Source organism: Cupressus sempervirens, chromosome 2, assembly GCF_028749045.1.
Source record: "Cupressus sempervirens isolate cs-2001-9-10 chromosome 2, ASM2874904v1, whole genome shotgun sequence".
Classification (NCBI taxonomy): domain Eukaryota; kingdom Viridiplantae; phylum Streptophyta; class Pinopsida; order Cupressales; family Cupressaceae; genus Cupressus; species Cupressus sempervirens.
In genome coordinates this window covers 491,985,695-492,013,673 of record NC_143119.1, presented here as the reverse complement: position 1 = coordinate 492,013,673, position 27,979 = coordinate 491,985,695, and the positions used below count along the sequence as shown (strand labels likewise).

Genomic DNA, 27,979 nt, shown 5'->3' with positions numbered 1-27,979 from the left:
TAGGAATGGCCATCCCACCCAATCTATCCCCATTCATATTCCTAATGATGACACCATAGCCTACTGTTCTTGGGTTGCCCTTCGAAGTCCCATGAAAGTTAATCTTACACTAGTTCTTAGGAGGACAATCCCATCTAGCCAAATCCTTGAGGTTAGGACCATTTTGAACAAGACTAAGACCATCCAAATTCCAGTTCTAAAACACTATTTCTTCCCAAGAATTCTAATATTGGTTCCCTTTTCCACAAGGTTTGATATTCTCTATCACCATATTATTAATCTTGTAGAACAACTGGCTAGAATTAGTTTCCTTGCCCCTAAACACCCTATCAATTTGTTCCTTCCAAATACCCTAGCAAAGAAATAAGAGGATGAAATACCACAACATCATAACCAAAGCATTAGTAGAGGGATACTTCCAACCATTAAAAAGATCTTGAATGGTAAGGGAGAAAACTCGAGTCATATTTAGCAAGCCACAAATCTTTTCCCATAATCCTCTAGTATAAGAACAATGAATAGTCATATGGTTAACCGATTCATCTGCTTCCTTACAAAGATAACATCTTTTGACAAGGTTAAAACCTCTCTTCAACAAAATATCAGGGGTAAGAATTTTATCCTACAGAAGAAAATAAAAAAATATGTTAACATTGGGTGTCATACCTTTAAACCAAGCTTTGGCCCAACAAGGCTCCTGATGCTCTTAAAAAGCATTAGCATACACCAAAGACATAAAAAATAACCCATTGGGATTATATTTCTATATCAAAGCACCCTCCTCTTGAATTAAAAATACAACATTCATAATCTTGTTAAGATCATTAAGTTTATTATCCACTCTATTGAGGTTAACCCAGTTATTCTCCTCCTAATAATCCTCAACAAAAATCCCAAAAAGGTTCATGCATTTATCCATAAAGCCATTCCATCTCTAATATAAACTTAGGGTATGTTATCAAGAATCCAGATATCATCCCAAAAAAGAAAATTCCTCCCATTTCCCACCTTCTAGTTGACCCCTTTATTAATAATTTGTTTATTTTTTTGAGCTTGTTTCCAAATCATTGAACCTCCTTGTAAAGTCTCATTTCTAAGGAATAGTTTAAAATCTTGATTCTCCCTATTATATTTATCATTCCAAATGTCTCTCCATTCTCCCTTCTCTTTATTCCATCTCCAAATAAGCTTGGCAAGAAAAGAATCAATCATTCATAGAAGAAACCCTTCTAAGACCAAGGCCTCCTTTATTGATAGGCATGCAGACTTTCTCCCAACAATCAAAGCCAATCTTTTCTTCTTTTCCATACCCATCCATAAGAATTTTTTTTGATTTTTTTCAATTGCCAAAGCAAACTTTCTAGGGATCATAAAAACTTTCAAAGCATACAATGACACATTCTATAAAGTGGATGAGAACAATAACCTTACTAGCCTGGATAAGGAGGAAATCTTTCCAACATGCTAACATATAATGGATTTTATCAATCACTAAACTCCAAAAAATCTTAGGTGGGTCAGGACAAAGGGGTGAACCAAGATAAGATCCTAGAAGGGTAACAATCTCATAGGCAATAATTCTTTTAATTTTATTCTGCCTATTGTCATTGACATTGATGAAATATCACACTTTTATTCCAATTGATAATTTGGCCAGAAGCATGCCCAAAATCCTCAAGAGCTTTCTTGATGTCCCTTGCATTCCTAACAAAAGCTTCTTCCATAACAATAGAATTATCCACAAAATGTTGATGAGAGTGATTAGTAAGATCTTTAGATGAAGATCAGAGCCCTGCAAAATCCCCCACTAATACCATTTTCTCCACAAATATACTTAAGCATTCCATGAGAATGAAGAGGATAGGAAAAAGTGAATCCCCTTGCCTCAACCCATGAGAAGCTTAGAAGAAAGGAGTTGGAGATCCATTGACAAGAATAGAGAAGGTGGCAGGGGAAACCAACATAAGGACCAACTCCAAAAATCTCTTATTAAACCCAAAAGCTTCCAACCCTCTTTTTAAAAAATCTAGTCCACCTTATCATATGCTTTAGATAATCAGACTATGTTATAGGTAACATATTTAGCTAGAATAATAAAAAATAAAAAATAGCTTTAGACCTATATTTTGCTTCTTATAATGATGCAAATTTCAACTCACCTAAAATTGATAGTTTTTGTTGCCCACCACATTTTTCAAAAACATCTATTCTAACTAGAAAAAAAATTATACATTCTAGAAGAGGACTCTCTCATCTAGAACATCATATAATATTTAATTTTTCTTGATATGATTTGATATTTTTTCTTTCTCAAAATTGACATATTTTTTAGTGTTAAAATATGCACTTATAGAATTTTTTGATTATAATATAATATATCCAATTAAAAAACTAAAGACTCTATATGAGAGTATTCTTCACTTTGAGCTCTATAAAATGGTGTTTATATGTTATTAAAAAAATATCATAAAAAGTAGTAAGATTTATTGAAATGCTAGTTTTCTGAAATAATTTTATTTCTTTAGTAATTGGATACAAACTAGTATAAAACATGCATTTAATAAACATTTCTAATTTGAAAAGTGTGAGACCATATATAACTTAGCTATAATGAATTTATCTAGATCATATGTTTGAAATTTTTTTATTTTTAGATAGAAATACTCAAATTTAGTTGTTCTGATAAGTCAACTTGAAAGGTGACACAACTTTGTACTTTTACCCATATCGCCTTCCAAAAAAGTGCACTTTTCTTCAAAAGAAACTAAATACCAGTCCTTCTCCATTGGGAGAATAAAGTTACCTTCAATATTAACTATAAATATCAAAGAACATGGACATAGGTGCACTACCATCAATTTATGGATAGAGAATTTCAACTCATAAAACCCTAGTTAATTGTATTCAACATCAATATATGAACACCAATTACACAAAGCACATGCAAGAATATGATTTTTTCTTATTCAAGGGTTTACCCCAATTTCAATCTATCAAAAATGATATAAATCCAAGATAATATTCCATAGATAACAATATTGATGACTAATTCTTAGACTTTGGAACATAAATAGAGTATTTTTATTAATTCTTAAAAGAAGAGTACAATTGGGCTCTGACTGGTTACAATATCTATCCTATGCTGCATACACATACATTTATCAGTATAAGTTATATTTTTCTATCTTTAGCTATATTTCATATATCCATTATAAGGTTTTAATAACCTTTCATATAAAAAGTGAAAGGGTGCAAAAAGCTCCCAAACGTTACAAAAATAAACAAACTTAATAAATAATTGCAACCATTCACCAAAATTTATAATAATAAAACTCAAAAAGCTCAAGAAAAATATAATTCTCACATCATGTCGAGAATCTCATCAAAATACTAGTTCACTTAAAGATCTTGAAACTCTGCAAGGATGACATGACAAACTCCAATATAAAGTTATTGTTGCATCTAATTTAGTGTGAATTTAAGATTAACAAATATTCTTATCTATTTTGCACATGTTTCTTATCATAAGGTTGAAGATTTTTTTTGCATATTTTTGTTTTATATTGATTTTAGTAATTACAACCTTGACAAAATTGGTAGAATATAGAGTGAACCAATATAACTAAGAGTAAGGAGGAGGCTAAATCAGTTATCCAAATATTATTCCAATTATCAACCTTATTAATCCTTAACCATATGAGAAATATAATAAAAAACTATAACAAGATACTCATGCACAATAACACTAGATATGTTACCTAGGGAAGCCCTTGATTAGAGGGAAAACCCCAGTGGGGATGGTACCCCAAAAATGATGTACTCATATTTAATACCCTGCTATGAGATCCTTGGAACAAGGATTCAAAACAATACAAGATATTTTTTTTTACAATTATGAATGCACATGACAAAATCATACAGGGATCACAAAGATCACAATGGAAGATTTCACTTACAATCTTGTCAACCAACGAATCTCCAAAACCCACTACCAAACTAACACACTCAAACAGGGAAATAAAACCAAAGATGACAACAAAACAAAGAATCTTAGATCTGTCAAAGTAAGGAAAATTAAGCAAACCCAAAGGGTAGTCAAAATACCAAATTGTGTTCCCCAAAAACTAGTGGAGATGCCCCATGTTTTTGCATGAGGATAGACAACTAACAAATTTTCAGGTGAGGAAGTACAACATGCCATGAAAGGATTTTCCTTTCGTGCAAGGAAATTCACCAAAGAACACAAGGGAATGCTTGGTCCAACAACCAAAACACCCAAAATTTGTTAGGGTTTTGCACAAGGAAGTACCAAGAGTTGTGCAAGAAAACCCAACCCACCACACAAAATTTTGCACTTTTGCATGAGAAATAATAATTTTGAGTGAGGATACAAAATACCAAGCCATAATACATAAGGTAAAATGCTAAGAAATGAAGTTCCTCCACACCGGGGAGTACCAAATCCACAAATCAAGGCATAAACACTCAGACACTATAATTGCAAGACAAAAACTACATCTAACCATTTAAAACATCACAATGTGCAAGAGTAACAAAACTCATGCACGATTCCTCCCAAACATAATATCATCATGAAACCTTGAAGGTCCTAGCCATCCCCCATGTGTAACATCCCAAACTACCAACTAGATCATCAGAGTTATCTTACGAGGATGTCACTACTAAAACATACTACATATAAGAATAAGGAAATCTAACATGCTAAAAGTAAAACATTAGATAATCCAACTAAGAAATTGACATAATCTAATCATATGCTAAACATCATAATGATAGAATGTGTCAATAAACTAGCATCATCTAAACATGATATAAAAGCATTCCAATGAAAGTATAAATCATAAGGAAGCATACTTTGGAACCCAAAGTAACAAGTGAAAACATTCAGCAATAGTTGCAATGGTATAGGTAGCTACACCTCCCCACCACATGAAACTCATAGGTCCACACCTGTCATGCTGGTGGAGATAATGATCCAACCACAAACATACAAAAATAAAATGTCCATGGCTAACACTCATGCTAGACAGTAATGATGACTAAAACCATGAACATGAGACAATGCAAGTACTACATGTCCTAGTTAGACACTTAATGGGCTACTATGTAGGGGTTGACATCATGGAGAGTCACTTGGTATCCAAAAGCCCAAGCCATTATTCGTAGCTGCTCTCCCCAATAGAAGGTGTACAATCTAGTTTTAATTATCTTAAGTTTTTTTACCACACACATTTTATTTAGTTGTCACTTACTTAAAACTTCCCATGTAATGCTTTGGGAATAGGAACTAGGCTACGAAAATAAAATCCCCCTCTATATGCTACTCTACCCTACCCTACCAATGCTCATAAAATGATGAGTTCCCATAGGCATGCATAATTCCAAATCAAACCCAAATGATCACAACTTCTAGTAAGTCCATGAAAGATCAGGCCTCACAAGTCACTTGACAAATGCACGTGCATGTGCTAATGTGCATTGTACCACCATCATGAAGATCATATCACAAGAATTGGATGGGAACATAAGAAAATATCACTAAATTGAAAACAAGCTTGGGAGGACGGATTCCACATGAATCCCAAAGAACAATAAAACCATACATCATGAACTCACTCAACTAACCTTAATCCAAGAGTATGGATTCTAGACAAAGCCCAATGAATCAGCAAGACCAAACATCTTGATCTCACTCAATCAACCTCAATCCAAGAGTATGGATTCTACATGAATCCTAGTATCTATGAAATAAAAACAAAGGTCCAAAAGAAATAATAACACAAGGCATAAAATCACTCAACCGAACACAACATTGGGAGAATGGATGTGACATGCATCCTAATGAAAACATAAAAGTGTGATAGTAGTCTAACTAACATCCTACGGATGATCCAAATCCATGACCAACATCATACCAAGAAAACTCTAGAAAACTAATCAGCACATAAATCGATGTGAAAAACTTCAAAACTTGAAAACCTCAAAATTAAAACCCATTTGGTCTTAGGGAAAAAAAGCCACAAAAATCCAATAAAATTTGGGTTTGGAGTCCATATGAAAAAATGGCCAGCATAGCAGTGTAAAACCCCAAACCCTCATCCTAGAAAATAGGGAAATACTCATACTAGTGCAACTAGGTAGAGCTAACATACATAAATAGAGGGAAGCACTAGTTCTCAGCCTCCTAACAAACAACTACCAACAATAGAAGTAGAAACAAAGCCAAAACAATAAAATGGGAGAGCCCTACCTCACAACCAAAAGGGAAAAATGAGATTCTGAAACATAAAATAAAAATCCCGCAGAAGTAGCCAAAAATCATGGCAATCCAAGGTCTCCCAGAGTGGTATCCAATGAGACTGACCTCATGAAAATCCCACACCCGTAATTCCCACAATGAACAAAACAATAAATCCTCTTGAAGAGGATTTTGAGTTTTACTCTTAAATTTCCTAATTCAAAAGTGAGAAGTGAGGAATTAAATTTCTTTTTGGATACTTATTCACTTTTTGGGTGAATAATGGATTAGGGCAAATAACTAGGAGAACTAGTCAAATCTTGAATCAACCAAAATGAAAATAGACTATTCTAAGTAATTGGAATTCATTTATGGAAAAGCTGCTACAAATTAAAATAAAATAAAATAAAGATCGAAAATCCCAAAAATAATAAAATTTCCTTAACAACCTTCATGGCAATGCGAACCTCTAAATGCATAGTCATGTTCACAGGTCTAGTCACATAATACAAATGAGTGCTGATTTATCAAATCACGAGAAGGTTTAATTTAAAAATTTAAAAAAGATATATCAACCATACAAGGATGACATTGACAAATATGAACATCTAAATCACTAACTCCATTTACCACTGCCAGGGATATAAATCCTGTAGACTAAAATACATGATCAAGTGCAATTGCATATAATAACTTAGCTAAAGCAATAAATGCACTAAATCACCTAATTTAACCATTTATTCAATTATGCTAAAATAATCTATTTACATCACTCATGCTCGCATATAACATAATGAAGCAAGACTGAAGTAAATAAAGATAACTAGATATCATCATAAAACATACTATCATCTCAAAATGGCATCATCATGCAAATATGATCAACTGAACAACATAGTAGTCTAACATCTATGATACTAAAATCTACGTATAACATCTAACCCTCAGGTCATCTCAAATGTAAAACATAACAAGAGTAAAAATTATCTCTTGAATCACAATGTAACAAGGTAAATATCCACGACACATAACCAATGAATCCAACATGGACAATCCATTTCTAATTATTTAAAAATTTAATAATGGTTATTTAAACAACATGAAAAGGCACTAAAAACATGTAAGAGAACATAGTCATAACATGACTAACCACTGCTACATGAATCTAGTCTAGTGTAGCAAGATAATAGTACACAATGCAATCTCTGTACACATCTTAGGGTAATCATGGAACAACATCATGATACTACATTGATCCTAGTAACCACTAGCACAAACCTAAGTGAACCATCTAACACATCATAATCTTATAAATAAACCCTAACCAAAATCAAAGCAACTGATACAATAACATAAATCCAATCACTTCAAGGGTGTAAACCACTCATGGTCATAATCATGATCACTTACCATAAAAGATCATCAAGGTTGCATCCATTAGGATGGATTATAGAAATCAAATGGGAGAGACACTAAATCATCCAACAAAAAGACTAGGCTTACTCTTGGAAGCCTACAATGCAAGAATAGAAAATAAACACACCAAATGCAAAATCAAAATTGAGCAATAGGAATGACACACCAACTTCTTCATAAGTCCAAGCAAAGCTCTCACACATTCTCAAATCATCTCGTCAACCCCCAAATAGGTCAACCACAAGAGAATAGGTGTTACACACATACAAGGTCCTCCAACAAGGAACCTCCTATGCACTAGGGAACCCATCCAGCCATAAATTCAATAATAAAAGGTAAGGAAAAACCCACTCTACCACATCAAGAAGTGCCCAACTATGACTTTCACCTACCATGTTGGAATCATGGGGAATAGATATCCCAAAGTTCCCTAGAATACTATCATCCTGCACATGAGCATCCTTGAATCCATGTAAACTCACACTTTGAACAAAGAAAATGATGAATTACTAACAAAATTACATCCAAAAGGGTACTCATCACTACTAACCACCAAGCATAGGAGCACATAGTGTCTATACAAAAAGCTTATATAACACTAGTAACTTGGGTTACATAACCCAACTAGACAAGATATCACCTTTCCTCAAGGTTGAAAAGGATTTCATTAACTAAAAAAATCATGTAATATCATCATACAACTCATAAGATGGTAACATGTGTCTAATGATACCATGTCCCTCCATCAACATGCATGGAATACTACACCCAACCTATCACTAAACTCAATCTCCAACCTCAAGTCAATGGTCAATGAGAAACTTAATTAAGAAAGTCCTCTTGAAGATATAAGGTTATGTAGAAAGAAACTAAAGAGTACTAAGACTAAGAGGGAGTCACTCTCAACCTTTGTACAAAATCATCTCAAGATGTGTTAGGGAACTCACAATTCCACCAACCATCAACATACTCAATCAATACTAATTGAGATAATGGCATAACCATGCTAGACTACTTCCTCAAGAGAGGCAAGGATATAGAGATGTGCCAAAGTCAACATCCGGAGAATCTAGACTCACCAAAAAGAATGAGTCACTCTCAAACAATAAGGCAACAACAACCACAAGCAAGGAACGTCCATAGTCGATAATTCTTCTCACAAAGTTGGGATGGTGTTATAGGGAAAACACAACCCCAAACCTGAATCCTAACAAGTATCTAGTAGATTAGGAAGGCTTTTTAACTCCTCCTTAAGAATAACATTAAGGGTTGAACTTCTCCAATGACCATAAATGTGATACATCATGATTGAATTGGCCTCTACTCCATAAAGGGTACTCAAAACATCAATTTTCACCTTTAGAAGTGCAAAAGAGGTGCTTGTTGTTCCCTAGGTGAATTTTTTCATTAGCATAGTCTTGCACAAAGTTTCTCATCAAACTAGGTGAGATAATGCCATGAACTAGGCAAGAAAACACAAGACCACTTGTTTCTCATGCGAAATTGAATCAGCACAAAAATTTCCTTCACTCTAGAGGCCATAACTTTCATGTCTAGACTTTGATTGACTTCATTTGAAAAGCACAAAAAAAGATATTGATGAGGCCTGCAACATGATGTAGCTTTAAGAGAGTCCTAAAACCTAAGAATTTGAATCACCACTTAAGATAAAACATCAAAGGCAACTCAAACCATCTCAGTTACCAAGACAAGCAATGGATGAAATGTCTAAAATAACCCAAGACCACACATGTCCAAAATGATATAAGAATTGAAAAGAAAGGTAATTCATACAATGAAACCATCATTACTTCTCTTTCATAATTTCATCAATTAATCATAACACAAGCATTAATTCACAATGAAACTGAAAGGTTTTCAAAGCAAGGGTTCAAGAATCAGTTACCATAAAACAAGTACATATGTTTTGGAATTTTTCTTTCTAGAATAACAAAACAATTACTTATCATTTACACCATCCAATTACATTAACAATTTTACATTTATAACAAAACACACTAGTATGTTCTTATGATATTATCCCTTGTATGTACTACCAAAGGTTTGAGATGGATGTGATCTATTCACAACACACAACAAGGCAACACTTAAAACATGTAGAATAGTTACCATGAAACATAGTCAAAAGGTCCAAATGGGGGAATTGTCAACTCCAACAATAAATCTCAAAAAGTGCACATTTCAATAATAAGTCAAATATGGCAACTGTCACAAAGAAAGTGATAGAGAAATTTGATGAATATTCCAAGAAGGAAAATACTGAAAACCAATGCTAGCCCAACAACATGAGGAAAATAGCTCTAGTAAATAAAATAAGGCATAAATCAAATCATTTTACATGTGATGACTAATAATAGTCACACAAGAGGGATAAACCATCATACAATGCTAATGAATACATCATCCTAGCAGCATTAGAGAAAACACTCACACACATCAAGTAGTACACCATCAATAACCTCATACATATGCAGACTATAATAATTTCCTTAATCATTTTTCTATGCAATGCAACATTTAGATATCCATCAATTTAATACAATTTTCTTAAGCTCTAGAAGTAATTAGTTTTGGGGACAAAAGTCGTTAACCTAAAAGGTCTTATCACAATACCTATTTCTTGGTAATGACTCATAATAACACTCATTTCTAAATGAAAGGAACCATTTCATTAGTATAATGACATAACACAGAATAAAAAATAAGATTCATTTATTTACTTACAAGTAGGAGAAAACACAAAAACAATGCACTTTACTCCAGAAGGAGAAACAAAAAGAGGCACTCAAAGCCAACACATGGAAACCAATCAATGGATCCATCCAAAAGGGTTACACATGCAAACAACCAAACAAGGAACATCCATACCATCTAAAAATGAGGAAAGACTCACTTCCTTCTCTTCACACTGCTCTAGTCACATCAACTAGAAAAACACGTCCATCACAAGTAGATACCAGAACAAAAAAACTCACAAGCTCTCACCAAGACACTCACACTCACACAAATGTAGCATCAACCATATTGGCAACATATACAAAGAGATCCCAAAATTTGAACATGGGCTCTAATACCAAATGTAATGCCCAACCTAGAGATCCTTGGAACAATGATTCAATACAAGCCAAGATATTGTTTTTTTCACAAGTATGAATGCACATGACAACATCATAAAGGAATCACAAAGATAGCAATGGAAGACTTCACCAAAAATCGTGGCAACTAATGAATCTAAAAATGCTATTACCAAACTAACACACTCAAATAGAGAAATAAGAACAAATATGATAACATAACAAAAAATATCAGAACTATTGAAGCAAGGATAATTAAGAAAACTAAAAGGGTACTCTAAACTCCACATTATGTTCCCCAAAAACTAGTGGAGATGCACCCTATTTTTCACATGAGGAAACACAATTGATAGATTTTCACCTAAGGAAGTACAACATGCCACACAAGGATCTACTTTTTGCATGAGAAAATGCACCAAACAATAAGGGAAGGCTTGTCCCAAAAAACCAAAACACCCAAAACTAGTGTGGGGTTTTGCATGAGGAAGTACCAAGAACTACACATGAAAACCTAGCACACCATGTGAACTTTTGCACTTTAGTGCAAGAAAGTACAATTTTACGTGAGGATCCAAACACCAAGCCATAAAACATAAGGTAAAATGATAATAAATGAAGTTCCTCCACACCAAGGAGTACCAAATCCATAAATCAAGCCCAAGGGACAAGCACTCAGATACTATAACTGCAAGATGTAAACCACATCCAAAGGTTCACCTAGAGGCATATACTCTTGTTTAGGGCATGTAGCCCATGAGTTTCTTAGTCTATTCCTAGATCTCTTGTTTTTAGGAGGAGTTTTCTCAACATTCTTGGCCACATTGAGACCATCTATGAGATTAAAGGCTTCCTTAGCAAGTTTAGGAGTGACATTGTCAACAACCCCATCATGTACAATTTCTCAATTCTTGTTGACGTACTTGGATTTGTCCTTGTTGGAGGTGGATCCTTGTTTTGTGTCCTTCTGAAGGGTAAGTTTTCCCTTCTTGACCATGAATTCCTCTATGCAAATAGCTTGCATGACCATGTCTTCAAAGGTGTATGGACCTTGAAGTTGGACTCTATCCCCAAAAATGGATAGGAGATTATCAATGAAGATGTCAAGCTTTTCCATTTCAGAAATCTTGCATGAATATTTAGTATAGAGTTATCTCCACCTCTAAAGGAATGTGAGGAAAGGTTCTCCAACCTTATGCTTAAGGTTACACAAATCTCAAATATTAACAGGGTGTTGAATGTTATGAGAATACTACTGGACAAACAAGTTGGCTATTTCATTAAATGTTTTGATATTAGGAGGCAAGTGTGAAAACCACTCCATAACCTGATCACCTAGTCTTCTTGGGAATAAATACATTAGATATGTCTGATTATGCATAAATTCCATAGACAAGGCACCAAATTCCCACAAATGATCTTGGGGATTGGTAGTTCCAAAGTATTTATCATACTTGGGTAACTCTACTCCTCTTGGAAAAGGAGGCATGTCTGTGCTCTTGTCAAATGGAAATGGACAAAGAACATCTAAGGTGCATGTTTTTGTGGGTTTGTCTTTATCACACAACATCTGAGCTAGAACTGGTCTTGCATGATTTTTAGTTATTTTTGGAGTTTGGAAGTCTTAGTTTCCTCTTCTGGCATGATGATGGTTTCCATGTCAAAATGATGGGGTAGCTTAGCTCACTCTTGGGAAAGTTTGAGAAAGTATTTTTCTTTCTCTTCGTTGAGTAGGATTTCCATGACCTTTTAAAAGTTTTTGACTTTATGACACTTTGCTATGTGTTTAGGAAGTATTTCCACCTCTTCCTATTCCTCATCTGTGTCATGGTCTTTTTCTTTGTCATTCCTAGGTTGATCATGGTTTCTGCTGTAATTACCATGTTAAGGCTTGTAATCAGCCATTGTAGGAATGTGTTCAATTTCAATATGTTGTGATTAGAAAGGTCCTTCGAAAAGGAATTTAGAAGTGTTGTTAAGAGATGTGGAACCTTTTCTAGTCTCAAGACCCTCTTGATACAAGGGGTTCCTAGCTTTTTGTAAGTTTATGGAGAACATTCGCTGGACTCGAGGTGATCTAACAGGTGAAGGAAATCATGAAGATTCCTCATTGGATGAACTAGACATAGACCATGTATAAAATGGAAGGCAACCTCTACTATGATTATGACCCCTAGAACAACCTCACCTAAGCCTAAGGGGATAAAACACGTTTCCACTTCTTGTTGTGATAGTCATAGAAAAGGACAAGAAGTGACGACCAAGACAAGGATAACACTAAAATGTTGTCTCAAAAAGAAAAAGAATAGTATTGTATGCTAAAGTACGAGTAGTCTGAGTGAAGCTAGAAAAGCCAAAGATTATGACTATCATGACACAGAGTATAATGAACACTAGAGGATGGGAACAAGACAACTAAGAGATGAGACTAGTTAAAGTATAGACCACGAGTTATTAGCCAAGCAAGATGCCACCATTTGGGATTGTTACAGATAGAGAAGAGGTAAAATGATGCATGAAACAGACTAGACTCAGAGTGCATATAACTTGAATAGATCAATTTGATAGTTTTGACTCAAGATCCTACATGAAGACCCTTTGGGAGGTGTGCAAGAAAGTACATAGGCATAAGCAAAAATCTTTGAATGACAATCTAAACTCACATGAAGATGTGCTAAAAGGCATGCAAAGATGTGCTAGGATTTAATAGAATAGGCAAAATGTTGTCAACAAGATCTTGCATAGGGATATGCAAGTACTCACATGAGGATCTAGACAAAACTGTGTGAAGAAGTGACAAGACAAAAATTAATTGCATGAAATGTTGCAAACTATGCACAAAAATTGAGACTAGACTGACAACTGAACTAGATTTTGAAGATTTTATACTGTTCCAGAGAGATTGTTGGTTGGTTTGATAGATTTCAGACAAATAGAAAGGTTGACTTTCAAGTTGTGAAGTAGTGTTGAGTTTCAAACAAGACAAAGTGTTTTGAACAAGACACAGGAAGCAAGCAATAGTCAAATACAATCCAATTGAGGAAAAAGAAACTTAGAGGGATGGGGGAGTCTTGACCTTCAGTTTGTTTAGATAGGTTTCAACATGTTTAAGACTCAATAACAAACATGCTTTATCCCTAAAATGAAAAAATGGTAGAGAAGGAAAAACTTTTGTCCCACAACTTATGCGCATGTGTGCACCTCACAAGCCATGTCACCCCCTAGAGGGTGATTGTATTTTTGGTGTATTCAAAGGGATCAATAACATATATGCTGAATGAAAACCCTTGTGGCAAGGGTCAAGCATGTATACCACCTTCCAACACCCAATAGCATGCCTATGGTGAGTTGTACAAGAGAGATTCTTCCCCCTTCTTGCACAAAGATTATGCCTCCTTTCAGAGTTGAACTAGGTAGCCTCTAACTAAATGTTTTTACTTGGCTTCCATTCATATTAATCCTCAGTGGCTCGACAAGTAGAGTTGAGACTAGCAGCCCACACCAGCATCTGAAAGTGCACACACTTTCTTAGCAAGACTGGGGCCAGTGCTGACCAATGCAATAGATGGAGCCTCTCCTTGATATGCGATATCAAGAATGAATGAGAGGAAATTAATATGGTTTTGGAGTCTTTTTCTCCACAAATCTTCTTTATTATATTGAGTTAGAATCTCTAGTGAAGGAGTATTCTCACTTGGGTCATTCTTAGACGTTGGATCACTCTTGCCGGGCCTCTAAAGGATTGACTTAGACTGGTGGTTCGAATATAAGCATTAAATTTTTTGATTTCCCTCAAGGGGAAAGAGCATACTCCTCTACCTTATTTCCTCACCTAAACACACAAAACATGTTAATCACCAACTTAGCTTAATCAATCTAGACTTATCCTTTCTAAAGATTCTGATCTACTAAAAGGAAATCATTGTCTCATCATAGAAGAGGATTCACACTAGAGAACCACTAAGTTGCTTGCCTCCCTCAGATGTAATCTTTTAGAGGTTTCTAGGTTTTTGATTCACCCTTGGTCATGACTTCCAAGTGGTGAAGAGCATAGTCCCCTATTCCTCTATCTTGCACCCTACAAAGTTCACAAGCCCTAATTAGACTATGTTTGGAAGGTGAGAGAAAGACACATTGTTTTAGTGGGTTTTAAAATTGGTCTTCGATAGTTGTATCTTCAACAGTGTCCTACAAACACACAATTAGTTCATGTTTGGAAAGTTTGTGTAAAGGAATCTTTGTCAAAACATCTTGCAGACAACTATTGGGCTACAAAAAATTAGAAAAATTGAAATAAAGATGCTTCAGAGAAGACATGTTAGTGAAAAACAATAAACAACATAGTGAAAAACTACATCTTAACTATGTCATTTTGAGATTTTGCGTGAAATCTTGCATAGGTTTGCATGAGCTCTTGCACTTACACGTGCAAGAAAATGAGGTGCCACACGAGAAACCACACAATGAGGCACTTTTTCATGTGAGGAAGTGGACAGAAACTTCCTTGTACAAGTGAAGTTAACTATTTTAGATCTGAGTGTGATGAGTAGTTAACTGAGCTTTTCATGAGTGTGACAACAAGTTAACTAAATTAATTCCAATTCGAGAGGTAGTTCACTCAGAGTTTCCATTTTGGAACTGAAGAGAATATTTTGAAGAGAATACTTAATTTAATAAGATGAGATATGACCTCATAAATGCCTTTTTCATTTAATTGAATAATCTCATTCAATTAATTAAAGTGAGCATAATTATTAAATTAAATATTTTTAATTCCTTAGTACATTAGCCTTAGGACATAATTGAATTTAATTAAAGTATAAACACTTCAAATTAAATCAAATCTTAATCAATGGGTTTAATGTGACTAATTCAAGTCAATACTTTAGGAATTAAATAAGTGATATGATTAATGCAAATCAGGGTTTCTTGCATTTGATAATTAAATCAAGTAGTGAAAATCAGAATAAGAATTTCCTATTAAAATAGGACTTTAGGGTTGATCAAAATAGACTAGAATTGGTTGACATGGCAATGAGCCAATTTTGGGGTATTACAATGCCAAGTTTCTTACCCTCAAGCAAGCCCCTATATAGTGACCCATAGAGTGTCTAACTAGGACTTGATCCACTTGCATTGTCTCATGATCTTGGCTCTAGTCCTCTTTACTGTCTGGTGTGAGTGTTAGCCATGGATGTTTATTTTATGTGTGTTTGTGGTTGGATCATTATCTCCATCAGAATAGCAAGAGTGGACCTATAGGTTTCACGTGGTTGGGAGGCGTAGCTACCTCTACCATTTCTAGGGATCAGTGTACAATGATGGTCTATTGTTCTAGTGTAATCGGTGCTTGATATTCACTTGGTATTTCGATTTATCTAGATTATGTTTCCTTGTGATTTATACTTTCATTTGAATGCTTAGATATCATGTTTAGATGGTGTTAGTTTTTTACACATTCCTATATTATAATGTTTATCATATGATTATATGATGTGTTTTGATTAGTTGGAATATCTATTGCTTTACTTGTTAGCATATTAGATTTCCTTGTCCTTATGATATTGTTACACTTTAGTAGTAATGTGTTCATAAGACAACTCTGACTATCTAGTTGGTAGTTTGGGATGTTAGGCAAGGGTGGTGGCTAGGACCTTCGAGGTTTCATGATCTGCTTTATGGTTGGGAGGAACCATGCATGAGTTCTGTTATGTTTGTTCATTGCAATGTTGTTTTTAGTACATTTCCTTTTCTCCTATGTGTTAGATGGTTAGATGCAGTTTTCATCTTGCATTTGTTGCGTTCGACTGTGTCTACCTCAATTTGTGGATCCAATACTTCTCAATGTGGAGGATTATTTTCCCTATGTTCTCTTTTGGTTTTTAACTTTTTTATTGTTGCAAATCCTTGCATGAGATTATACTCTCTCTTGTGAGAAATTTTACACTCTACAACGCTAGACTTGGAATTTCTTCACATGGCATGTTGCATTTCTTTGCATGCTTCTTGTCATTTCTTCATGCAAAACTCAACACCACTGCAATGTATTCTAGTTGCTGGACCAAGTGTTTCTTCACACAAAAGATAGATTCTTGCATGGCTTTTTGCACTTTCTTATGTCAAAGAGTACTTCCTCACATGAAACTATAGGTTGGAATTCTCTCATGTAGAAAATAGGGGCCATCTTTGTTGTCTTCTAGAGAATTATTTTTGATGATTTGAGCACCCTTTGGGATTACTTGTATTTCCATGCTTCGATAGATCCAAGATTTCATGTTCCATTGTCACCTTCGATTTTTGTTTTTTGTTGAGTATGTCAGTTTGGTAGTGGTGTTTGGAGATTTGTTGGATGTCGGGATGGTTAGTTAAGTCTTCCATTGTGATCTCTTGATCCTCATATGTTGATTTTTGTGTACATCCATACTTGATTTTAAAAAAAAATCTTGGCTTGTATTAGATCCTTGTACCAAGGATCTTTGGGTAGGGCATTACACCGTTAGTGAAGTATTTAAATTTTTTTGGAAGAAAATATTATATTAACATAGATAATGACATTGGTAATTCTTATTCAAGAAGTGATGAAGGCATGTTCCTTGGTTATTCATTGAAAAGTAAATCTTATAAAAAAATTAATTGGAGGACTAAGACTAATGTTGAGAGTGCAAATGTTAAAGTGGATGAGAAGTTTGGAGTTCAAGAAAGAATACTTGATTATAATTTTGATGAAGAAGATAATCCTAAGGCTAACCAAGATAATTTTGCATTTTTAAATGAGACTACCAATGATTTTTAGAATGACATCCAATTTATTGAGTAGAAAGAAGAACCAAGATCCTAACAAAGAGAAAAAGTAATAGTTCAAATAGTGATACAAAATAAGAATTTGATAAAGAATCACCCTACTAGTGAGATTATAGGAAGCAAAGATAGAGGAGTTATGATAAGAAATAGAGTACATGAAGAGTTATGTTTGATTTCTCAAGTAGAACCTGAGAGTGCAGATGGAGCATGCAAGGATAATCATTGGATTCAAACAATGAATGAAGAACTAGATCAAGTTATGAAGAATAAGACATGGGAATTGGTCCCTAGACCTAAGGATACAAATATTATAGGAACTAAATGGATCTTCAAAAATAATATGAATAAACAAGGTGAGTTTGTGAGAAACAAAGTTGAACTAGTAAGAAAAGGATATTCACATCAAGAAGGCATAGATTATGAAGAGACATTGGCACCTATTGCTAGAACTGAAGCGATGAGAATGTTCTTGGTTTATGTAGCTAACAAAAAATTCAAATTGTATTAGATGGATGTGAAGTCAACATTTTTGAATGGAGAACTTGAAGAAGAAGTCTCCATTGAACAACCTAAAGGATTTCCTTTAACAGAAGAAGGAAATGTAGTATGTAAGCTAAAGAAAGTATTGTATGGATTAAAGAAAGTACTTTGAACCTTGTATGTGAGGTTGGACAAGTATTTGACAAAATTGGGATTTGCTAAATATAATGCAGATAGTAACCTGTATCTAAAAGAAATTGATAATTTTTTACTAATTATTGTGATATTTGTGGATGACATAATCTTCAAAGGTGATGATGAAGCAAGTGAAAAATTTCTTGATGAAATGAAGAAAGAATTTTATATGAGCATGATTGGTGAAGTAAAGTACTTTTTGGGTTTGTAGATTGTGCAGAACAATAAAGGTATTTTTATTTTTGAGACTAAGTATTTGAAAGACTCATTGAGGAGATTTCATTTAGAAATTTGTAATTTGATTGGTGCACCCATGATACTTTGTCACAAGTTAGGTAGCAAAGATGAGACATTTACTATTGAGCAAAAGTAGTAAAGATCGATGATTGGAGGTTTGCAATATTTGACTCATACAAGACCAGACATAGCTAATGTAGTTGGCATTGTTGCAAGATTTCAAGTTGATCCTAAGGAGTCACATTATACAACAATAAATATGATTTTCATATATTTGACGGTGCACCTGATTTTCTGTTATGGGATGACAAATCAAATGACTTTACTTTATGTGCATATACTGATGTGGATTGGTCAGGAAGTATGGATGACATAAAGAGTACAAGTGGTGGAGATTTTTGAATGGAGGAAGATTGGTTTCTTGGCTAAGAAAGAAAGAGGACTTTATTTTTCAGAGTACAACATATGTAGAGCATTTACCAGCAACAAACAATTACAATTAGATTGTGTGGATGAAATAGACGCTAAAGGATGCTGGGATAGAGTTTTTAGAACTTGTTATCATACATTGTGAGAACACAAGTATGGTGAGTATTTCTAAGAATCTTGTGGTGCATTCAAAGATGAATCACATATCTATTAAGTATCATGTTTTGAGATATAAATTTGTAGAGAAAGAGATTATACTAAAATATGTTAATACAATGGAGAAAATTGCTGATATTTTTACAAAGCTTATAGCTAAGGATAAATTTGAGTATTTGTGGTGTATGCTTAGGTTTATGGCCTTGTCTAATTAGAGTAGTTGATGTAGATATTGCATCATTCTAGTGGTATAGAGCACCATTGGCTATCTGGATAGAATGTTGGTGCTTCCTTTATGGGGGAGTATCTGTGTTTTAGTTGTGTCATTAAGGAATTTTAGTATCTAGTATTGAATAGTGTCTTTGGACACTTCAACTAGTCAAAGATATTGAGCAGTAGATTGACATAATGACACTTTTGTCATTGATGTCATTGAGGAAGAAAGTGCATGAAAAATATCTCATGGGTATTAGGGAGAGAATGCATGAAAAGATAAGAAGATAGAATGGGGGAGAGTTGTACATAAACAAGAGTATTAATGTCAATGGGGAAGTATATCAATGTGGGAGTAATAGTACTGATGAAGAGGTGTTCTTGAGATATTTAGATTGATTGATGAAGAGGATTTGAAAACATAAGGGGAACAAAAACAATAGAGAAATTTTATTTGGTATTCTTGGAACTTAGATTTTTTCATCTATATTGCTATCAATTCCAAAGGGGTAGATTATTAGCATGAATATTGATGATGTTCCTATGGGGGAGTATCCTATCATTGCTAGAGCATTGGAGAGATTGACAACATGACTATGTGTTGCATTCATGACTATGTTTTTCATTGATGTCAACATAGTAGAAAGATTGGAAGAGTACCAGATGTTTGAGATTATATGAATTGAGGATTGAAGATGAGATCAAGCATAGTAAGGGACATGTTCCATAGAGTGTCTTGATTCAATGGTCAAGTGCACATATAAAATGTCAAAGACTAGTAGTATTTATTCAAGATTTATAGAAGACAATTTTTAGACAAATTTCCCAAGAATTGGTTCTCAATATTTGGATTATATCTACTAATATGGATAGAATCTAGTTGAGCACAGTTAGCCAGACATAGAAGATAGTCTAATGATAATGTCAGTGAGTGCACCAAGTTTGAGATCACACGTGTGAGTAGTTATAAATGATGTGATTTGACAATATTATGTAATTATGAAAAGATGTAATGTAGTGTGTTATCTTAATGAGGTCCCATTATAATTTTAATTCAGAAAGCATCAAGGTCAACTCAAAGAATTATTTTGAAGACTTGGTATTAAGGAAATTTATTTTTCTTATGATGAAGTGAAAATTGATCAGGTGTGTATGCGATAAGAAAAGAAGATTTGTAAATATGAGTAAGTGATCAAATGGATTATTGTGAGCAAGTTTGCAGATTTGGCATTGAGATACGAAAAGTGTTTGGTGTAGAAGAGGCACAATAAGAGGAAAAAGAAATTTTGTGAGTTATTCTGATCACTTTTATTTTCTATTATTCTAAAAGGAATACTACAAATGCTAGTTGGAAAGTGATTTCAATGGTCTTTCCCCTAAAGATGTTTGAATAGTGGGTCCTTCTACCTTCTACAACTCCTAACAAGGTTGGCACAACTTTTAATAGGGTTGGAATCTCCTCAAAGAGATTCAAAGTCTCATAACAGGGACTAATATGTACTAAATATATTTCATTGGCTCCTAACAAAGTATATCCTCTTACAAGGAACTTATATATTAGTACATTATTTTGTGGGTAACATCCCCATTGGATTTTTTCCTTTGCTCAACGGTTTCCCTTGTTAACATATCTAGTGTTATGTGTATATGTATCTTCTTATGATTGTTGTTTATATTAATAACATATTTGAAGTTTAATAGGGTCAATATAAGTAATACATTGATTTGATAATTGATTCATCCATCTCCCCTCTCAGTTATCTTGGTGGACTTTATTTTCTAATAGGAGGAAGAGAGAAGAGAGATGCTTTGCAACAAAAAGAGGAAGATTGAAGTAGATATATGTCATTTACTAATCAGATTCATGTTTCTTCTCCTTTCTATATCTACTTTCCTATTTTCATTGTACAGGGTTGGTTCCAACCTATTGAGCAAGTTCTCAAGTTGTGATTCCACCACTCTTCACCATTTTCCCTTTCTTGAGCATCTTTATATAGTATGCATAGAGAAAATAAATGGATCTAATTTGAAGTTATTTGTTGGGTTTGTTGTACTTTGAGTGGTAATTTATTATATGATAGAATAAAGCATGAGTTTTTTGGAAAAAAAAAAAGCTTCAAATCTCTCCATTGTAAGATTTTATCATGTTTCAGATGAATAAATCAAGGGTTTCTTGATTTGGTGTCCTTTTGTGAGATATGTGTTCTCTCCTTTGTGATTTGACTAAAGAGTCAATTGAAATAGTTAATGGAAGGAATAGATTGATAGGGCTCTTATAGGGATTTTGATAAGAAGGCTAAAATATGAATAATGGTAAATAGTGTTGTAAGGCAACATATCTTAGATCTAATAGTTATTTCATATTCTATTATATAATGCTTTGCTTCTCATGACTCCATTACCCAAAGAGGATAAGGCATTGATCTTAGCTACAAGATCTCACATTTTCTATCTATTGAGTTGATGGGTTATGCTGAAATATTTTAATATCAAAGTGATCATTTTTCTTTTATGTTGTAGAGATGAAAGGAACACCCTCACCTAGCTTGCAAATTCATAGGTTTTGTAACTAGTTGTTGTAGACCTATGTTATTGTGCATATAAGTGTAGAAGAATCAAGGTATTAACTATTTTGTTTAGATCCAGATCTATGTTCTTGCATTGGTGACATTGATTGAATCTAAGGTCTACCCACCTAGGTTTTGCAGATCCTGAAGAGTAGAAGGATAGTTGACTTATAGTTGGCCTAGGTTCTATTCAAGTGCACCCATTATAGGAATTAGCTATGTTTAGATGCATTTTATTTCAGTTATCTAGTTACTAAAACATTTTTAAATTAGGGGCCAACACAATCAAAGCCATTTGATCTATGAAATTTCCTTTTGAGTTGATGAATAGGCTAGTAGAAAATTTGGAGTAGGGACAACTAGGGAAATAGGAAATTCAACTAGACCAAGATAATTAAGGATCACGAGGCCTTAGGACTAAGTGAAGAGATTAGATTGAGGAAAGTTGAGAGTAATTCCTAAAACTATAAAGGCCTTAAGAAAGCTACACCAAAGATGTCAAAGCTTGAGGTAGAGGTATCAATGGTTCTTAAGAACTTGGGTTGATTCTTTCCTCTTTTTTGTTCTTTCATTTTTTATGTGTCCTTCTCTTTATTGGAATTTTTCTACCTTTTTATATGTGTATCTTTTTGGTTTTCAGACATATTTTGCCTTAGTTTTTTTCCTAGTGCATAACGCTTATCTTGTAAACCTTTTTTTGTTACGGGTTATGGGTCCCTTCAAAATATGTTTTTACCGTAATCCAAAATAGAAAATTGAAACAAAACATATATAGCTAAGATGAAGTATTCAAGGTATCCTCTGCCTCTACTTCAAGTATGTTCATGTCTCGTGCTACTTTCTTAAGATCCTTATATCCAAGGGGATTTCTCAGCCTTCCCTTCTATGTTATCCCTTGTCATCTTACTAAGCCCAATAGAACCTTCCTTGCCCTTATCCTTATCCATTTTCAAGTCCACAATTAATTTTTCTTGATAAGCATTATCCAATTTCCCACTATGGTGATCATAGTATTGACAATAAGTTTAATAGCTTTGTGGCCGGTATTCATAATAGTCTGCAGAGAAACTTTTATTTTGTTGAACCTATCATCAAAACAATGACCTTACCTCCTAACTCCTTAGCTCTTTCTCCTTGCTTCCCTATTTGATACAACTTACTTCCATAACTTCAAGCTTATTACCCATAGCCCTTTGTTTTGTAAAATTAAAAAATAAATGAATTTTTTAATTATTTAAAATAGAGATTTATATAAAAAACACATTTAAAAAAAACAAAAATTCTAATTCAATATAACGATTGAGAAACTAATAATGTGTCTATCCTTGATTGTAATATGCCTACACGGTCCTATCGATATAGTGTGCTTGCAAGATCTCCTCTAAACATATGCACTTTCTTCATCATCTATAGACTAGATCAATTCTTGGATCACAAGAACGATAGATGTGTTTCATGAAAAAATCATTATTATTGGTGTCACAATCAGAGTTATGTTTTATACAGACTACCCTTCAATTCTGACTGCGATGCTAAGTAAAAAATTATGAGAAAAAAAGGCTTATATAACGCCATCTCACAAGAGCCCCCATGTCAACTAAACCATGGAGCGCGATCCACATGCCACCTTGAATGGTTAGAGTTTAAAGTAGGTCGATTTTAAACCAGAAAAATAATAATTTGATTTTCATTCATTCAATACAGCTACAACAAATGTACTCCGTTTATTAATAATAATCAGCTAAAAGGAGATTGAAGAAATTTAATAAGTAAGATTCTGATCAGGGATATCCGCAAGATTGTCTAGATATTCTTCTTGATTATTCTCAGTGAAGTCAACTTGGTCCTCCCACTCAAAAAGCTGTTGCAATGGAGGCAATTCCATCTGCCTTGTTTCTTCACCCTGCAAACTGTTGTATATTTCAGTAATTCCCAAGCATTTGGCATCATCAACAGTGTATGAGGGGTCATATGGGTTGTTTTGTAGGAGCCATATATCCCCTGGTTGGACTGAGAAATTTTCCCCTATCCTAAAATCATTACAAGACAATGAAAAGAGATTGCAATGATGTAGAGGATATGAAACATTCAATTTTGATGACACATTATTCTCATCTACTTGTGTATCCTCTGCAGGATTGGCCATCATTGATTCTTCCAACAGTTGGGTCCATGATTTAGTGTCATTCAATACTTGCTCATCATTATCGGAACCACGCCTGACTTCACAAGGCTTTCTGCCATCATCTTCATTGAATTCACTCTGCCTTCCCATTCCTGGAACAGTAGCATCTTTTCCCAGTGGTTCATGGGCTGTAGAATCAATGGCTCTACTGCTACTCATTCCAAGCTTCTTGCTCAAATGGGTATTCCAGTAATTCTTTATTTCGTTATCTGTTCTTCCAGGAAGTCGACCAGCTATAAGTGACCATCTGTAATACATTTAGATAGCACAATTAATTTATTTCTATTAGAAGGTTTAAACATCATAAGGCTTAATTTTTAATGTAAAAGTATTAAATAGTCAAAATTGACTTATTTTTGCAAACTTAATTTTTGAATTAGTATGTGATATTTAAGAATGGTTTTCTATATTTATTCCAAAGTGTGTAAGATTCATATGTTAAATTACAGTTAAGGATCAGTTACTTTTCAAAACTTAAGTGTTCTGCCGAACTATTTTATCTTCTTTCATCAGCCTATCAGCATGAGACTATGACATAATACTACACCAAATTGTTGAAATTTGAATTAATTTTTTCTATGTTCAATAGAGAGAATTTCAATTGATCATAACTATATAGTTGCTGGGTTTATTCTAAAACAAAGTCATTTCTTGGTGAAGTGAGTAAGAGTGGGCAGACTCACCGATTACCAAGGAGGCGATGCAATCTTATAATGAGTTCATCCTCGTCAGCAGAAATGTTGCCGCGTTTAATGTCCGGCCTAAGATAATTCAGCCACCTTAGTCTGCAGCTCTTCCCACACCGATTTAGACCTGCCCAAATGCAGGCATAAAGCTTGTAAAAATTTCTTTTGATGGAAAAATTTCTTAAAACATAATTGAGTTTTTCTACATTGAATTATATTAGCCATATTTTTCATCAATATTTCTGATCAAATTCTATGATATCTTGTTAGAATGAGTAAGCTCAAAAGAGAAAAATCAGCACGGATCAGTTTTCTTTTTCCAAACTTATTTATCTTGATAACGAATCGTAGATTTTGATGGAAAACATTAATAAAAGAATTGATAACACAATCAAATCTAGCAACTATCAAATCATTTATTATAAACCCTAAATTCTTAGGGCTGTTAAATATGTGGAATTGTAAGGTCTGATTACAATTTACCTGTCTTGTTTGGAAGAGATTTCCACCCAGTCTCGCCATGAGTGTTGATGTAATTAGCCAATATCCTATCTTCTTCTGCAGTCCATGGCCCTCTTTTCAAATGCTCTTGATTAGAGTGCAACGGTCTTCTCCCCATCTTTTCCCCAATTCAGAGATCGTACACTAACTATGGCAATCACAAGAGCAAAACTCTTCTTGTCATTCTTCCCTTTCCCCAACTTCCCCTAAATATTCATTCTACTGGATAGTAGAAATCTGCATTTGCAGGAAGATGCAAAATGAAGAGGGGTGAGTGTAATACCTCATTCCTCCCTCCTTTATAATGTAGTTTTAGCGGGTTTTGTGAAATGGGAAGTATGTTGAAAGAGGTAGAAGAGAAGTTAGCGGCCATTCTAATTAAGATGAGAAAGCTCAACCACCCTTCAGTACAGTCTGAGAAGATGGAAGAAAGTAAATGAATTTTAATGAAAAAGTAAGTACAGATTTTCCAGATTGTATGGATGATAGAGAAGTTGGAGAGAGATGGGTCCACTGTGCATGCATTTAATTAAAGCAGCCCTAGATCATCGGTGACCTAATCAATATAAATAGCTATGCACTGAAAGAGAGTTTAACCGCTCTCCTTAGATCCAACGTGAAACGCCACATTGGACTTTTTCTCCAAAAATCCAGCCAGCTGCTGTCCCGGATGCCGACATTTTCCCAGCTACTTCGTGGACGTTTCGGGACCATGACTTTGTTCAGTAATTAAAACCACCCCTGCATAAAATATGAAAAATTCAGGAGATGAAATATTGCAGATCTTGACTTGTTTTTGCGGTGCAACATTTAGTTCTAGAGCAATCCATTGTCATTATCTTAACTTGGAATTCAATATGGGTAAAATTCAATGCTAGAGCAAACTGCAATCCACTCCCCGCATGCAAAATGTCTACTCCTGCAATATGAAAAGTACCCCTTAAGTCACCAATCACATTTAAAAATATCCTGTGCTCTTAATATTAATGTTGAGAACAAGGCCAGAGATAATGAATTCATATTTTATACATCATAAAGCTACAGTATTAGAATATGAAATTTCAAACCTTAAACCCTAAGTAAAACACGTAAACCAAATGCTTCATTCACATATGACATTCATGCTAGAAATAGCTCCCTATTTTAATAGTTCATTTCTTTCCTTCCCCATCTATTCCTACTCTTTCATGACTCATTCCCATCTACTTTTGAGATTCTGAAATATTACAGATTTAGAAAAAAATTTATGACTTCTACTTAGCACTTAAAAAAATAAAAAATTGTTTTTTGTTTTCTATTTTTCATCTTATAGAATGCTACTAGCATACTACTAGAATCACATCTCTCTCCTTGCTTCATATTTCTTAGGTACCTATCATTCTTCTTATATCAGTTCACTATTGATTGCATACTTTTCTACTACCATAATTTCTAATGACAACTATAATGCATTATGTAAAAACTTGATGCATCAGATTTGATAACTAAATGCCTAATCTAGATAATATAGTAAATATGACTTTGTCTTTTTAAATTAATAGTAGCCCAAACAAGGGGGGTGGCCCTCAATACATAACTATGGTTAACACATTAACAATGTGCAATAATAATTACAAAACACTACTAGCAAACCACCCTGCCCTTAATATCAAAAAACACAATATTTGGGAGCTAGTCAACCTAATTCATGTGTTAACATGCATATTCACATATCCACCAGCAATATAAACAAAATTGTTAGTGGACAACATAGCTAAACTAAAAGAATTAAAGCATCTACTATGATGAATAATCTTTTTCCAGAGTATAAAAACTAATCTACCCATGCTTCTGCCATCATATCTACTGCAGAATTTGAATCATAATAAAAAATAGCCTTTAAGGCCTAACGACCAGATTATAAAATTAAAAGTTGGACATAACTAGCAGCAGAGTATCACCAAGAAGAAATTAAAAGTCATTAGGCCTAGATGTTGGCCTTATCCTTCCCTTTGTTGGCCAACAAGACTTTGGTGCAGTCGTCCGCCAAGAAGCCATAGAGCTTAGGGTAGTCCTCGGCTCCAAGGTTGTCATCCTCAATCTCTTGTTGTAAGAGATGGAACATAACAAAAACGACATGCATGACCTTAAGAGACAACTTGGATATAGTCATGAAACTTTAATCCAAAGCCTCAAAATGTTACTTGAGGGTAATCATCTCCAGTTTGATATGCATAACATATATGGACAATTCCTAGCAACCAAAACAATTAGCTTTTTGAGCCTTTGTAGTCTATACCTACAACAACATGGTGTTAGTAGAAACTATTTTCTTATTGTTCATTTCCATTTTCCCAGGGGAAGTAACTGTCATTGGAGAATCATCTTTATGCTTTCCCTAGGAAGGGATAGCACTGGAAGTGAAGTCCACTACATTCATAGTGAAGCTAGTTGACCCATGGGTTGTGTCTAAGTCAACCTTCTTCTTTTTCTTATAAGTTTTAAGTTCTTCTGACATTGAGCTTATTTCCCAATCCACGTCCCCTCTAAAACTTCCTTCTTCCCCATCCTTTTCTTCATTTTCTTTTCTTCTTTCTCGTTGGCCTCTGACTCCATCTCCTCATTAAGCTCCCAATCTTTAGAGGCTTTCTATTTCATCTTGCACCTACTCTTAGAAAGTCTCCTAGATCTACTTATAGCCGCCTCATTTTCTTCCTCCAAATCAAGAAGGACAATTTCCTCATTGTTCTCTGATTTCAGCTTTTGCACTTTTTGGGGTTTCT

At 34.2% G+C, this 27,979-nt stretch overlaps 1 protein-coding gene across 2 annotated transcripts in view; it reads right to left on the bottom strand.

The window, feature by feature from the left end:
* Positions 1-23,502: 23,502 nt before the first annotated feature.
* LOC149573158 (transcription factor MYB1-like) overlaps positions 23,503-27,979 on the bottom strand; it is a 41,954-nt gene continuing 37,477 nt past the window's right edge. For both annotated transcript variants that reach the window (XM_089814332.1, XM_089814333.1), the window contains exons 2-5: positions 26,063-26,136; positions 25,200-25,958; positions 24,714-24,843; positions 23,503-24,277 (exon numbers count right to left, since the gene is read on the bottom strand). In XM_089814332.1, coding sequence (XP_089670458.1) covers positions 23,608-24,277; positions 24,714-24,843; positions 25,200-25,335 — 936 coding nt within the window. In that variant the 5' untranslated portion in view covers positions 25,336-25,958; positions 26,063-26,136 and the 3' untranslated portion in view covers positions 23,503-23,607. The remainder of the gene's footprint in view (positions 24,278-24,713; positions 24,844-25,199; positions 25,959-26,062; positions 26,137-27,979) is intronic.